This window comes from Medicago truncatula, chromosome 3, assembly GCF_003473485.1.
Source record: "Medicago truncatula cultivar Jemalong A17 chromosome 3, MtrunA17r5.0-ANR, whole genome shotgun sequence".
Classification (NCBI taxonomy): domain Eukaryota; kingdom Viridiplantae; phylum Streptophyta; class Magnoliopsida; order Fabales; family Fabaceae; genus Medicago; species Medicago truncatula.
Window position 1 is genome coordinate 32,521,171 of NC_053044.1, and position 16,317 is coordinate 32,537,487.

The following is a 16,317-nucleotide window of genomic DNA, read 5'->3' on the forward strand; positions in this document are numbered from 1 at the left end:
ATTCAATGAATTAAAAAAGTTAATTTTTGCTTATAAATGTGATCGGATAAATAATATATCGTAACCTTTGATTTATTATAACATAATACTCCCTCCATTCCTTTTCTTTTGATGTTTTAGCTCTTGACACAAGTTTTAAGAAGTAATTAAAGTATATAAACATTTGTGTGTTTTTTACTTAAATGTCCTTATTTATCATTAAATTCACATGTGATAAACCAAAAATCGCAACTACTTTAATAGTTTAATGTGTTTTCCAACAAGGGTAAACTTGAGAAAACAATAATAAATTCACTAAAACATCAAAAGTTTTGGAATATAGTTGAAGTTCTAAAACATAAAAAAAAAAAGAATGGATGAAGTAATATATTTCTTAGTAACATGTGCGAGCATATGTTAAGGTTTCCATAAAAAGTTATCTTATATAAACATTCCATATACATGACAACTTCTAAGACAAGCAAAATTTCACACAACACCCCAATCTCCATCTCCCTACTCGAATGCATCATTGTGATTGGGAGTGAGAGAAGTGCAAAGTATAAATACGAGCATTAACAATCATGTGCACACATATCAATTATATCCTAAAAAAGATCAGTCTAATCAATCTCTCCATGTGCTTACTTCTTTGTTCACTCTAACTTGATAATGATAAAAACATTTCATGGCTTGTGTCTAATTTAAGATATCAATCCGTTTGTGAGAGAGAAAGAGAGAGAGTCGTGTTATATAATAAATTCTTCGATCATTATTATAAGTAAAAATATACTTTTTAGATTTATTCAATAAATAATATATAAAGATATTTATAAGAATAAAATGTTATAGAAAATTGACAGCTTATTTTATTCTAATTAACAATTATTAAGGTTCCAGATGAACTTGAACTAATAAAAATAACCTAAATTCAACTATTATATAACTGTCATTTTAAGTGTTCATAGTTATTAATTTCATTCATTGAACAAATTTGGGTTATAGATGAACTTAAACTAATAAAAATAACCCAAATTAAACTACTATAACTGTAATTTTAAGTGAAAGGGTTCATAGTTATTAATTTCATTGGACAAATTTGTTTGACATTACCATTTTAGTCACATAAAAAATTGGTTTAAATATGTCTTTAGTCCTTGCACTTTCATTAGATTTTGACATTGGTCCCTACACTTTTTTTTATTTGTAATTGGTCCCTGCACTTTGTAAAAATATTGGTATTGGTCCCTCTGTTAACTTTCTGTTAAAAAAAAAACACAAAACTATTGATATTGGTCCCTGCACTTTGTAAAAATATTGGTATTGATCCCTGCAATTTGTAAAAATATTGATATTGGTGCCACGTGGCACTCCGTTGGTGTTGTGTTTTTTTTTAACAGAAAGTTAACAGAGGGACCAATACCAATATTTTTACAAAGTGCAGGGACCAATGCCAAACAAAAAAAAACGCAGGGACTAATGTCAAAATCTACTCAAAATGCAAGGTATGTTCCATGTTAGAGAAATAGAATTTAAATAATATTCTAGGCTATGTTTACAAAAAAATTTCGAAGTATTTATTCGAAATAAAAGAGACCAATGACACATTGTGCTAAAAAATTTAGTCATGAATCCACCCCGCTAGAAAAAGTTTCAAACCATTTATTCCTATAAGGTTCTGATTTAATGGTAGACCCCATGGACTGACATGCTACAATATGGTTGGCTTATATATATTTTTTTTAGTGAATTGTTGGCTTATATTGTTACCTCAATGAATATTCTTTCTTGAAGATGCTGTTTAGAAACATCCAACATTTGTCCTTAAGTCCAGAATAGATGGTTAAGCACATCCAAAATATTAGATATGTTGGAATATAAAGTTGAAATGCAATTTCTCAATTTACAGAATTAATACGTTTGAGTTTTAATTCGAGGTCGAGAGCTAATTTTGTGATTAAGGTCCTTTTAGGTTTTTGGGATGTCTCCTCCGATAGACCGGAATTTGAGTGGTGGTCGAAGCTCAATGTTTGAAGCAAATCATTATCGGGTGCGTAATTGAACTATGTTGATGGTGTTGGTTCCTTGAGTAGTTGTTGTTAGGGGTTTCGGCATGTTTGAGGGTGCTGGTGGTTTTTCCTTAGAGGTTTTTTGGTGTTTTATTTTTTCTTTTTGGTATATTACTTAGGATCTAATCTCCTTATATATATATATATATATATAATATTTTGCCATTAAAAAAATAAGTGAGTTTTTATGCTTAACATTTAGAAAGAAAACATAAAATATGTAAAGTCCGTGGTTCAAATTCCGATCACCACAAAAAAAAAAAAAAAAAAAAAGTATGTAAGAATTTTTTTATAGAAATAAATATTTTTATTCATTCAAATTAATAGAGTACACATCAATAAAATACAAATTGAAATAAGCTAAAAACAAAAAGGAAAAAAAAAAAGGAAAAATTTATGAACAAATTCAAAGCATCGATATTAATTGCATAAAACAACATAGTAACTATGCATATAAATATGACTATATTCAAGTCTCTAGAATATACATGTCTTCGGATCTGCAACTTTAATGACGTTAAAGTCATTAATTGAATCTACACTTTCAAAACTAACCTTTCAACTTAAATTAAATAAACATTATACTAATACCAGAAATAAAAACACTACATATATTCTTTCAAAAAAAAAAACACTGCATATATAAAAAGGAAAAATCAACAATCAAAGTCGTGCGTTCTATACGTACGTAAGATTTGTTTATTTCATCTTTTACAAAAACAATTATTTATTACGTAAAGATTTAGTCCGATTGCATGCCCAACATGTCAAAAAGGACAAGTAGTGCCATACAAAATCAAATATATTTTAATTTGTGATGGAAGTAAGTTAGAAATCTTTTTAAAATCTTATTTATGATTTCAACAAAGTTTATACAGTTTGGCACCACAAAATAGACAGTTACCTTATCACAAAGGTAGTTTGAAATTAAAAAAACAGTTTCGCAAGCATAGTGGCAGACTTTGTTACCTTAATCAATTTTCCTTAAATCGTCTATTCTTTAATTAATTGACTATTTATACCCATCTTTATATTTTACACACCTTTCTTTTTTGGCACTACACAAATAACTACACCAACTTGATTGTTTTTTTATTTTTATTTTGACAACTACAAATAACTACACTAACTTTTTTGGCACTGTATAAAATATAAATTTCCACCTAATTCCAACTTCATAATTTTCTTATTTAATTGTCATTCCAACTTCAAATCTTTCAGTCTTTGGTCTAGTCTTGTTGAATATCAATTCTTTTCACAATTTCAGCTACTATATATTAAACTTTAACGTATATACCGCAAAATTTCCAGGAAATTGTCATGACATGATATTGCAAATAAAGAGCAGCTAGCAAGTGTACCTTTCAATTCTAGAACTTGTGCTCTAGTCTTGTTGAATTTCCTATTCATACAATGACTACTCGTGATTCAAAACACATGGAAATTCTACTAATTGTCTTGTTCTTGTTCTAGTGGGAAAGCATCTATGACCATATAGAAAAGTTAGGAATAAAGATGTTCATTGAATATACTTTAAGAAGAATGGGATGGACTAACAAGTGTCTTCTATCATCACTATCATGGATGGTTCACTTAGTGTACCATAATTTTCTTAAAGTTACTCCTCACGGAAGAAATTGCTAAAAAAACGTATTTAACTATAGTTATAAGTGGTTCAATCAATTTTAAAGTTGACTGTAATTAGTCCGCTTTAAAAAATGTTCAACGGTTGTTAATTACAACTGAAAAAATCGAACTGTAGTTGATTACACAATTATTTTTATCGAGAAGAAATAACAAAAACAAAACAGAAACTACAATCCCAAGCGAGCAACTCCAAGAGCATCATCCAAAAGGGAATGATGCAGTTGAGGAGGGCAAAAACTCCAAGATTTTAGAGCATATGAAGAAGAAGCACCATGCTTTGCAAGCCAATCCGCACACACTCGTTGCCTTGACGGATGGAATGTTGAAAATTGACAATCCAATCTCGATGTTGTAGTTGGACAATCTGACTAATCAGAGGAGCATGAGGATGATGAGGTTGGACATCCGACATGATTAGATCAAGAGTCACCTTAGAATCTAATTCAAGAATAATGTTCATGTGACCCGCATCACACACAATACGAAGGCCATGAAAAATGGCATACAATTTGGCAGCCAAGCAAGAAGTAATACCACAAAAATCAGAAAAACAAAACATCCAATCACCATTATTTTTTTGATAAGACCTCCAAAACCTGATCTTCCAAGATTAGAAAGAGAACTACCGTCAACGTTAACTTTGATGATATTATCTAAATGAGGAATCTACTTAACCTACATAATGAGCTTATGATTTTTAGCATAATGAGCTTATGATTTTTAGCAATTTCTCCTATGAGAAGATTAACTTTCTAATTTTTACTTTCAATTATCTTGTCTCCGCAATAATTTGATAGACCTCTACACAAAATTATAATTGCCGTCAGTTGATTTAATTTCAGGTAACGATTTTATTTTTTTATCTTTTTTTTCATATTATTTTCATCCTTTTGATCAGTTTGCATATATGGATTTTTAAGATTCAAAAATATACTTTTATTTTGATATGAACTCTCAATGTTTATCTCTATCGTTCTTTATTATGTTTTCATATTAATTTTAAATTTGATGCTTGAAAATTCATATGCAAACGGACCAAATTGATAAAAATGATATGAAAAAAAGATAAAAAAAATAAAAAAAATCGTTATATGAAATCAAATTAAGGAACGACAAGTGTAATTTGCCATTATTTTAATTTACTTCGACTTTCCACCCCCTCACCTCCTCTCGTGGTTGTCTGAGACTTCTGGCCATACCATTTTCCCTTCTCTTCCTCCAATCTTTGGATGCGAAAAGCAACCACTCACACCTATGGATGCAAACCCACCTTACCCGCTCCACTTTTTTTTTTTTTTTTTTTTTAAATAAAAGATAAAGACTAGTGCAGTCAGGGCCGGCTTAAGGACCAAGCAACTTAAGCAAGGGTTTTAGGCCTCAAAATTTTGGGTGAAAAAAGTGCCTCTAAAAAATTAATTTGGTTATAAATATATTACTCCCTCCGGTCCTATTTACAAGAGACAATTTACATTTTAGATACATTAAATAATTTATGTATTTGGTTTAGGTTCTTGACTAGATACATATATTATTCAATGTATCTAAAAAGTCAATTTTCTCTTGTAAATAGGACTGAAGGGAGTATATGATAGATGAATTACAGACATTTGTATAACATAACTGATTACTAAAAAACCTCAATTACTCTTGGTCATGAATTCAAATTTCGGTCTCCTCAAAATTGATTTTATATAAATATTCTGTTAAAAAAGATATTTTTAAAGGCCACATTAAAATTTTTGTGTTTTAAGCTTCTTAATCTATAGGACCGGTCTTGAGTGCAGTGCAATGGTTGAATAAACTTGACATCTCAATTATATTGACACCCAAACTTGACATCTAAATTTATTAATAGAAATATAACTAAAATTTGGGAGGACTATGATAAAACCCAACATCAACAATCAAGTGAATCTACAAGAAGGCAAAGAAGTCTTGTTGCAACAAAAAAAAAATCCTCAAAAATAATGCTAGGGATATTCTCCCTCTCGAGAATTTATACTAAAACTTTTTAACTTATCGGTACAACAAATTTCCTCCCTAATATTATGATTTTTTAAGGCATCAACCACTAGCTTTGAGTCACATTCAAAACAAAAATTATGTCAATTATTCTGATTAGCAATTTTGATAGCATGCATAGTTGTCACTAATTTAACAAAGAGAGAAATTTAGAGCCCCTATAGTTGTGCCACCAGTGTTAGCTTTGATCCAAGCAGCATGGGGAAGGAAGAAATAACCCTTCTATGGATGGATGGTTAAATTCTTTTTAGGCCACAAAATAGGTTTGTACCGTGGATGAATGATTAATTCTTGACTAAGAAAATTCAATACAAGAATAGATAGTAAAAATGTCTTCTAATTATTATGGAAGTAGTATTGTCATGTAGATTTTCATTCCTAGCAAGTCTTATGTTGAATATAATTAACTACAAACTCTTCTTCTTCTTCTTCTTCTTCTTCCAAAATGTAACTACAAACTCTATGAAGCTTACAAAGAAGTTCCACATGTTTTCTATCAAGCATTGTCTTATGTTCATACATTCATTTTTGGGGATTTCTCATGTTGCATGTAACCTTTAATCTTATGTGTGTGAGTTTGATATCCCTTCTAATTAATAAATAAAGATCAAGATCTGATGTCGACACTCGAAACCTTAACCATATTTTTAAATAGAGGAGTGATAACAATACATTTTTTAACATTCTCTATGATATTTATGAAATCCAAATGGATCCACTACTACATGAGACCTATTTTCAAGTATATGCCCTTAAAAATATTTCTTAGGGTATGTCCCTCGAAAATGGTTTTTGACCACATATTTATGAGAGATTCATGTATCTAGGTAAGCTTTTGAAAATGTTATGATTTCTTAAAAAACAAATTATCAGTTTTGAGAAATTTTTCTCTTGAAAAACGTCGTAACGTAAGACGTTTTTCATGTAGCAATTGTTTCTAATTAATTTCCATTATCTATGTAACGAAAAAAAATCATTATGTTTTTTTTGTTGAAAGAAAAAAATCCATTATCTAGAAGTTGGACATATTTTTCCATGGAAAATAATCATATTCTCTCTTTCTAATTTGCTTTTTCATTCTTTGGTCTTCTTTTTAAGTTGTTTCTTTTCTTTCCTTTTCATAGAACTCTATTCTATCTTTTCCACACGACCCATTCACTCTTTTAGAGTTCATTTGATTTTATTTTATTTTAGGGAAGAGTTCATTTGACTAAAACTTATTTTTATTTTTCTAGTGGCTTTCGGCTCATAATTATGCTTTTCAAAATGGTATAATATTGTTTTTAAAAAAAGAAACAAACTGTAATAAAATGAAAGAAATCATACAACGTGCTCCCTTTGGTCCTCAATATAAGACAATTTTCGGAAAATCTTTTGTTATATTTACTCTTAAGAAAATGTCACAAGTGATTGGTCTTAAATTGTTAATGAGCTCCGTCAAAAGGATCAATAGTCTCTGAGAACCTGAGTTTATTTTCTAGGTGAAATAGTTATTGATCAGACTTTATTTACATCCCGACCGAACTTCCGATTACTAGGATTCATTCCTCTAGGAACAAATGATTAATACCTAATAAACTTATTTAAAAGTTTTAAAACTTTATTATAAATTATTTAAAAAAACTTATTTAAAAGTTTTGAAACTTAATTATAAATTATTTAAAAGTTCAGATGGTTCAATTAAAAAATAAATATTTTTAAATTTTAATAATAAACTTTTTTTAATTAAAAAATATAGTTATAAATTAGTAACACAAGTTTAAGGATCAGATACAAATATTTTGAATTTAGGTATATGTTTAAAAACTTCAAAATAAAATAGTTAAGGGATCTCCTTAAAAATAATTTGTTTACGGATCTGTATATAGTAGTAATTTTTTAAAACTATAATAAAATCCCGCTAGGAGCAAATCAGTCGACAAGTATAATGGAACGAGGGATTCAAAAATGATGTCTTGAGCTCAGTTGGTAGCTGTCAGGACAATATTATGCTGAAGTTGGAGTTCGAATTTTGCCATTGTATATAGTTGGTAGCTAACTCTTCATTTCTTCACATTTAAAATGTGTGAACTCAAATCAGTATGCTACTTAAAAAAAAAAAGAGTTAGCTTCCAAAAGTTGAGATCACTTGTTCTTTGGCTGCAACACATTTTTCAGCGTCTGGTTTTTTATTTTCCAATGGCACGGTATCTCTTGCGTCGTTCCATATGAGGCTTAGAATCATCTTCTTCAGTTCGGCCATCTTGCAGGGTTACCGCGTTCATCTCATTATTTCCTTAGGATAATTTGACTAGCTTGTGTTTGGGTTATCTGAAAGGAGCGGAACAACAGAGTTTTTAATCGCAAATTCTTGGATTCACAAAGTATTGCAGACAAGGTTAAAAGGCAATCTTACCTTTGGCTAAAATCTAATATGCAATATTTTGTTTTCGGCGTTCATGATTGGTGGCGACATCCTTTACCATGCATGGGTGTTTTGATGTAATATTGTTATTATTACTGTTTTCTTCTTTGATGTGTTCCATTTATTGGCACCGATGACTTGACTTTGTAAGTATTTTGGGTGTTTCTCTTTGCATGCCTTGTACAAGATGGAACACATTTGTTAATGTTATATCTCATTTTGGCATGTTAAAAAAAAAAAAACATTCACGTAAGAAAACATAAATGACATGATGACTAGGACAAGCACGAATTAACCATACAGGATATGGTCCCTCTTTGTCATCATATGTGGTTGGATATCATATTAATTTGACTTAATTACACTTTTAATTCCTCTATTTTAATAATCTCGTGGTCATTTTTTTTACATATGTAATCCCTCGTGTAATGCCTTGATCTTTTCTTTATCCTTTTATTTTTGCTACAAAAAGAAATATACATATTTGCGGATTTTATTATTCAATTTGTAGCACACTATTTCAACAGAAAATTCACGCAAGTAGAAAACACATGCACCCTCTTCTTTCACTAAATGTTGGGTTTTCCATCTTCATAATAAATAAGTTTATTTTTGCCAATTATTTATCATTTGTTTCACCGAGAAGGGTCTATTAAATTTTAGAAAGTTAACTTACTAAAGAGAAAATCTTTGAAGACAGCACGGATAATATATCTCAGTTTATCTCACCGGTTTTCACTTTGCAGGTTTTTTTAGCCGTATATAAGAGGTAAAATATTTCACTAATTTGATAGAAAAATGTTTCACAACAAACTTTATTTTGGATATTCTTGAATCAACACGTCCATTTCTATGTTAACTACAGATATTTCTTATTGTGTGGTCTCTAGAGGGAAACATAAAAAAAACATTAATAATGTGCAAGAATCATGATATATCAAGATTTGACAATGACCCTTTTGAAATAAATAACGACTAGAAACGAAATGAAGGTGTTGTTGAACTTGAAATGCCTTTCTATTTTTCACGTCAATTTGAGATTTCCCTTTCTTGTTTGGGCATACTTGAAGGTGTATGTAACTAGGAATATATTATATCCTCATGAACCATCAAACTTTTTTCTAGAAATATCTTATTGGAATAATCATTTGTGTGACAATTTTCGGGACAATCATAAATTTATAAAGAAAAGTACTCCCTCCGTCACTAATTAATAGTCGTTTAAGGTTTATGCACGATTATTAAAAAAATGATTAATTGTGTTGATTTTGATGGTAAAATTAGTATCATTTACTAAAACATCTTATTAATTGTAGTTAGTGGAGTAATTAAGTTGGATGAAATTCAATAAATAATGGTATAATAATGGAAAAAAAAATGCTACATTGATATTCTAAAGTGACAATTATTTTAAGAAAAAGAAAATTGGGTAAAGAGACAATTATTGTGAGACGAATCGAGTATATTATATTAATACGAAAACCAAAACAATAGAGAGCGAAATTAAAAACATAACATGAGTACTTCCTCCGTCTCACAATATTAATCGTTTAAGGTTTGTGGACATTATACGATCATTGTAAAAATGATTAATTGTGTTAAATACCAGTAGTATAAATGGTCATTTTCATTAATTCGACAACAATTTGTTAAAAAATTCATTTGACAACAATAAAGTACTCAAATGATTGTACCAAAAAAAAAAAGGTACTCAAATGACTTCCAAATTGAGTAGTATGAACTCTTTGAATTCTAAATTCTGGAGTACTATCGTTTTTAATGCCAAATTGAGTAGTATGAACTCTTTGAATTCCTATGAAATGTACACGTATATGAAGATTTTTTTTGAAAGGACGTATATGAAGAAGTTGTCATTTAATATATTTTTTAAAAGAAATCATTTAATGTTTGAAGTTGAAAATAAATTAATTGTGGGGGTACATACTGTAATAAATAAATCAATACCGCGTATAAGAATTTCTACAAAATAAATCATGTTGTTCATGTACGTACCTGCACACGAGGAGTCTCAAATCTCAACTATTCCAATCTTTTCACACATGAGGAGTAATAATTTGACTATTTCTTCATTTTTCTAAAACCAAAGATATCATCCAAGCTAATCTCCGGCGACAAATCTCCTCAAAATAATTGTGATATATTTAAAGGATTGAAAGTGAATATGTTAAAAAAAAAAAAAGATAAGCCAGTGTTTGGTACAACGGTGGTGTGAATGCAACCGTGCGTTTAGTGTGAAGCTCGAATATATAGTTTATTAAAATTATGGTGAAATCAATATCGAAACACAAGATTGATAATTTGGACGCGTAACTAAATATGCTATGAGTAATTTGCTCATTCTAAAGAAATAACATTTGGATGCCCTAAAACAAGTAAACATGCTATAAGTGATTTGCTCATTCGGTCATTTCAAAGAAACAAGATTTGGATGCCCAAGATGAGTTAATATCCTCTCCATTTGTTAAAATAAATGGATGATGCAATTTAGAGAGAGACAGATACAAAAAAAGCATAGTTTTAAAACTCAGCTCGGTCATCGACTCGGCGGGGGTACTGGGTCAATGGGTCAATGGTTGAACCAGTGAGTCATTGGTCGAACCGCATGACTGAACCGGAACCACTCGGATGACTCGGTTAGATAACTCGGTCCTTAGATTAAATTTATATAGTTATATAACCGGATTAACTCGGATTAACTCGGATTGAATCGGTGACTCGGTCACTTTATAAACTAAAATAATGACCCCTGTAAAATAAGATAAAAACTATCCAACAATAATAATTTCATAGGCTAATTGCTCAAATTCAAAACATAGTCATAACTCAAAATACATCTTGGTAGTAAAAATCCAAATAGAACCAAAAAAGTATGATTCCAACATAAATTCAAATAAGAGATTGCCCCTGTTATAAAAATTCAAAAAGATCCCAAGAAAATATAATTCCAACACAAGTATTATCATCAATAACATCTTAATTCCAAGGAGTCAATATTGATTGAATTTGAAGCTCATCAAGGAATTCAACATCTTCTCCAGCAGCTTCATCAAAAACATTACTTTGATCCATGTTTTCTGCATTAGTGTCAGGTGCATCATTGCCATAATCATCATCCTCATCCAAATTCAATCCATCTATGAAAACATCAATTTAAATAAATATTAGCAATTGGTATATAACCATATAGTGAAATAATGAAATTTTAACCTTATAAGAAAACACATACATACCAATATCATTTGAAATAGGTTGGATGGTCATATTGGCAAGATCATTGCGTGATGATTCCAACTCCTCAACTGTTAAAAATGGCGATGAATCCTCCAACACCCAATTATCATGATGATCATCAAGTAATTCATCATTGATGGGGTCATAGTTTCGAATTTTGTTGTTCCTATAAATCATTATAAAAATATAAAGATTTCTATCTAAATGTAAAAGATTAAAAATAAAAAATGATGAACATATAAGGTTTATTGTGAACAATCTCATTATGCAAAGAAACAAACACTATTTTATCAATGGATTAATATAACTAAAATATAGTAGTAATACATACCTATTTTCTAGCATTAAGTTGTAACGAACAAAGACTAGATCGTTAAGCCTTTGATGCTCCAACCTATTTCTTTTTTTTGAGTGAATATGCTCAAACACACTCCAGTTTCTCTCACAACCAGAAGAGCTACAAGTTTGACTTAGAACCCGAATTGCCAATTTTTGCAAATGTGGTGCTTGACATCCGTAAAGTTCCCACCATTCATCTATAAAATTGCAAAATTTCATCAATTAATGCAGTATTACCGTAAGTTTATATGATACAATGAAAGGTAAGATATTTGTAAATGGATCATCGTAAGTGTATATGATACAATGAAATGTAAGATACCTGGAAATGGTGAATTTCGAGCTTCTATAGCAGATTTCCTTCCAAAGTCGCCCTCAGAATTTCTAAATATACTTGTCTCTGTATTTAACTTTGCTCGCAACTCATGATTATTACGAGCATACTTTTCAATGACATCTATAAGACCAGATGTGGTGGACTTGTGTTTCTCAAACTCAGGACTGAATCTACAAGATGGATTTAACCAATAACCAGCAGCATGAAGATTTTTTCGAAGTTGTGAATCCCATCGATCATCTATGATCTTCAAGTAAGGCTCCACTTTTGTCTTATTTCTTTGAAACCTCTTCACCATCTCCTCTCTAGCCTTATACATATTTCTGTAAAGAAAACCCATAGAAGGTTTATCTTCACTGTCCACGAGACGCAACACACCTACAAGTGGTTCTGTGAGTTTCACTATGTCAGCACAAGCAGTCCAAAAGTTAGTGTTCAAGACTTGTTCCACAAATTGTTTGGCCTTGGCTTCTTTTGCATAAGCAGAAGTTGTCCATTCTTGAGATGTTACCATGGCTCTAAGTGCATTTTTCTGAGACAAAATACTCTGCAAAGCAATGAAATTACTGGCAAAGCGAGTTGGAGCAGGACGAAGTATCTCTCTTCCATGAGTAAATTTCCTCATCAAATACAATGGATAGCAATGATTATATATATACTTGGTAACATTTGTGGCATGTGAAACTGCCTCTTTAACTTCAGGTAATTTTCCAATGTCTTGAAACATCAAGTTAATGCAATGAGCTGCACAAGGAGACCAATACAGGCCAGGGAACTCTTTTTCCAATAACCTACCAGCAGCAACATAGTTTGCAGCATTATCTGTCACTATATGAACAACATTTTCAGGGCCAATATATAACACTACTTCCTTGAAAAGCTTAAACAACATCTCACTAGTTTTTGAAGCACCAGAAGCATCAACAGATTTGATAAAAAACTGTTCCTTTAGGGCAATAAACTAAAAAGTTTATCAGAGTTCTCCTAACCCCGTCAGTCCACCCATCTGCCATAAGAGTACAACCAGTAGTCTTCCAAATCTCACGGTATTTCTCTATCTTTTTCTTTGTTTCATCAACCCACTTATTTAGCAAAGGACCACGCAAATCATGTATAGAAGGAGCTTTATATCCGGCTCCCATGCAACAAAGAGCATCGACCGCAGACTGAAAATATGGTGAATTTGCTGCATTGAAGGGAATAGATGCAGCAATGAACCATTTTGCAAGTGAAAGATCACACTTTTCTACAACTTCCTTGGTTTGCAAAACACTTTTTATAGTAGGCTGTGATCCAGGAGTTGTTCTAGGCAAAAAGTAATTATCAAAGCTTCCATTGTTCGTTCCCTTTTGAGATGCAACAACCACTGACCTACACCTAGGTTGTCCTCTTTGTGTTTGCTCTTCATTACCTATCTCTTCATTACCTATTGCATGTTCAGTTTTTCTTTTCTTGAGCCTTGTCTCTTCACGATTTTGTTTCATCTTAAAGCGGACTTCTTCAGGAGCTTGGCTGCATGCTTCGACTTGTCCAGTTTCTCCAGCCAAGTGTAACTTTAATCTATTAATTCCACCTCCCTTTATAACTTTGTTACAATAGATACATTGTGGTTTTTCTTTTTCACCGTCTAGGACAATTTTAGCGTGACCCCAAGCTATATCGGTTTTCGCCCTAACATTCCTTTGAGTTTGAGAATCTTGAGTCGAAGCTTCTGCTGATGGTTGTGTTGGTGCTTCAGAAGAGGCCATAACTAATCACAAATACATATGATATATCAGAGACATTTACATTACATTTACTTTTGTGTGTGAAACAACAACAAGAGAAGCAGATGATCGATCACATACATAATAACTACATCAGATTAAACATTATAATATGGAATTATGAAACAATCAGAATTAAACATTAACATGGAATGAACCATTTAACAATCAGATTATCAGAATCAACAATAAAAGTATAAAACAGAGGAGTCAACATTAAACATGGAATCAACATATAAACAATCGGAATTAAACATGAAATTAAACATTAAACAATCAGAATCAACATGAAATTAAACATTAAACAAGAAATCAACAATAAATCAAAACAACAAATCAAAAAGAAGCAAAGAAGAACAATCTAAAAAAAAAAAAAAGGGTTTTCACGTGTTACGTACGTGTTTGACAACGACGGCGTGAAAACAGAGATAAGCGGCGATGGCGACGGCGGCCTGGAGATAAACGACGGCGACGGCGTGGAGATGGACCGGTTCTCTGCAACTTCTCTTCTCTTCTCTCTGTACGTGAAAACTGAAAACAGAGTAGTGAGGTTTTAGCTTCTGACTGACCCTTCTAATTCCAGTTTTTATTTTTTTCAACTGACAAATACAAAACGACGTCGTTTTGGCCTTTTTGGTAAGCAAAAAAAAAATAAAAAAAAATAATGAACCGGTCTGACCCATGACTCGGCCGAGTCACCGGTTTTGACCGAGTTATCTGCATGGCCGATCCAAAGGTTGGCTCGAACCGGCCTACCCATCGGTTCACGGTCCGACCGGCCGGTCCGAGCCGAGTTTCAAAACTATGCAAAAAAGAGACAGTGAATATTTTAATTAAATGAGTTTCACCATCATTAATTACTTTATACTTTTTTTTAAGATTTTTTTGTGTCTATCTTTTCAAATGGAGTAAATGAAAACAATTGTAAATGAAGAGGATCTTGACTCCCCAAAGACAAGCTGAAGGCTAAACTAGGTAAGAACACTTTTTGGTTAAAGTGACATGACTCTTAAAGTACATATTGAGTTGATAAAATACATAGGACGGTAACAGTTTAGTTTGATTCGGTGTTAGGTTAAAAAAATGTTTAAATTCATCAATCTATATCAGTTTGGTTTAGTTCAGTTTTCAAACATTTTTTAAAGGTGAAATTGGATCAAACTAAATTGAAAACATTCTATTTGGTTCGATTAATCAATTGACCTGAAAATTCAATTAAAAATAATAATAAATACTATTTATTTGGTCTTATCAAGAATATTGTTAAGGATTGAACATGTTCAGACAATGAAATACTTCCAAATTTTCAAATTATATAGGGTAACGAAAACTGTTTAAAAAAAAAAACATTTACTTGACAAAAGTATAGAAATATCCTTAAAAAAGTATAGATATCATTAAAGAAAAATGATTTATTAGGATAGATGAGTTAAATATTTTTAATTTGTTCACCTGTTTCATGATATTAAAGGAGGATGTATTGGATCATGATTCTAAGGGATTTTAAAAGACTTTTATATCATGAAAAAATATTGTGGTATTCAATCAAGACTCATTCTAATTAAGAAAAAGTCTTGTGTTATTCAATTAAGACTCTTTGTCATTTAAAAAAAGTCTTGTGGTATTCAATCAAGACTCTTAATCACTTAAAAAAGTCTTGTGGTATTCAAAATCATTCAAATTTTGAAGGATTGTTTAATAAATCAGATTTTGATGGATTTTGTGGAATTTTCTAATGAAATTTTAACATGAATTTTTTTTTTATGAAAACATGAGATTTCTAAAAATTATTTTTTCTTTTTAGCATGATTGATTATATACTTTCAGATTTTCAATTATATCTTCATCTATCACTCATCATACATATTTCATGTGAAATAAACAACGAGAGATATATAACACATATTAGCTTCTTATGTCTCCATCAGTTAATCTATAGAATAACATTAAGATCGGACAATAGTTTACAATTGTAAATCCAACCCTATATCTAGCAGCTAGCATCCAAAGATGAAATTATTTCACATATGTTGTCTAGAAAGTCTTTGTCAAATACTTTCTATATGAGATAATTAATTTCAGAAGTATAAGTTCGAAAGAAAAAAAAATTAAGGACATAAAATAATTCATTGATACAAAGAGAGTTTGCAACATAATCATTGTTACAAAGAGAATTAGCTACTCGTGGTATATTTACAAAAAGATGAGAATGAAATGAATTTGCATCCAATCTTGATGATACAAGTGAGAATGTTACTTTGCCTTATTATATGAGGTGTGTTATTTGAACAACTATTTGAGTGACAACTTTTGTGATAGCCACTAATTTACAAAGGAAAGTAGATAGTGACACGGAAAATAAAGTAATAGAGAGAGAAAGTAAAAAATTAATGTAAGTATGAGAGATAAAGTTGTCACCTAGGTTGTCACAAAATGATTGTCAAAATATCATTTATCAATACTATATTCGTCCTCCAAGTTATCTCCTTGAGTTTCTCGAAG

General features: G+C 30.8%; 2 protein-coding genes across 2 annotated transcripts; both read right to left on the reverse strand.

The window, feature by feature from the left end:
* Positions 1–11,044: 11,044 nt before the first annotated feature.
* LOC112420200 (uncharacterized) lies at positions 11,045–11,808 on the reverse strand. The gene is made up of 3 exons (XM_039832479.1): positions 11,705–11,808; positions 11,373–11,539; positions 11,045–11,276 (listed from the first exon to the last, which is right to left on the reverse strand). Exons 1-3 carry the CDS (start codon positions 11,716–11,718, stop codon positions 11,116–11,118), a joined length of 342 nt encoding a protein of 113 aa, XP_039688413.1. The 5' UTR covers positions 11,719–11,808; the 3' UTR covers positions 11,045–11,115.
* A 35-nt stretch (positions 11,809–11,843) lies between these two features.
* Positions 11,844–13,797, reverse strand: LOC120579599 (uncharacterized). The gene is made up of 3 exons (XM_039832055.1): positions 13,039–13,797; positions 12,018–12,995; positions 11,844–11,909 (listed from the first exon to the last, which is right to left on the reverse strand). Exons 1-3 carry the CDS (start codon positions 13,795–13,797, stop codon positions 11,844–11,846), a joined length of 1,803 nt encoding a protein of 600 aa, XP_039687989.1.
* Between the last annotated feature and the right edge of the window lie 2,520 nt (positions 13,798–16,317).

Excerpts from the sequence above, each read along its gene's own strand:
- LOC112420200 (XM_039832479.1), bottom strand. Across the intron at positions 11,277-11,372 it reads ACCTATTTCAAATGATATTG|ATGGATTGAATTTGGATGAG; the intron begins GTATGTATGTGT and ends ATGTTTTCATAG.
- LOC120579599 (XM_039832055.1), bottom strand. The coding sequence starts at position 13,797 with ATGGCCTCTTCTGAAGCACCAACACAACCATCAGCAGAAGCTTCGACT. Across the intron at positions 12,996-13,038 it reads CAGATGGGTGGACTGACGGG|GAACAGTTTTTTATCAAATC; the intron begins GTTAGGAGAACT and ends ATTGCCCTAAAG. Across the intron at positions 11,910-12,017 it reads CAGGTATCTTACATTTCATT|ATGAATGGTGGGAACTTTAC; the intron begins GTATCATATACA and ends GCAATTTTATAG.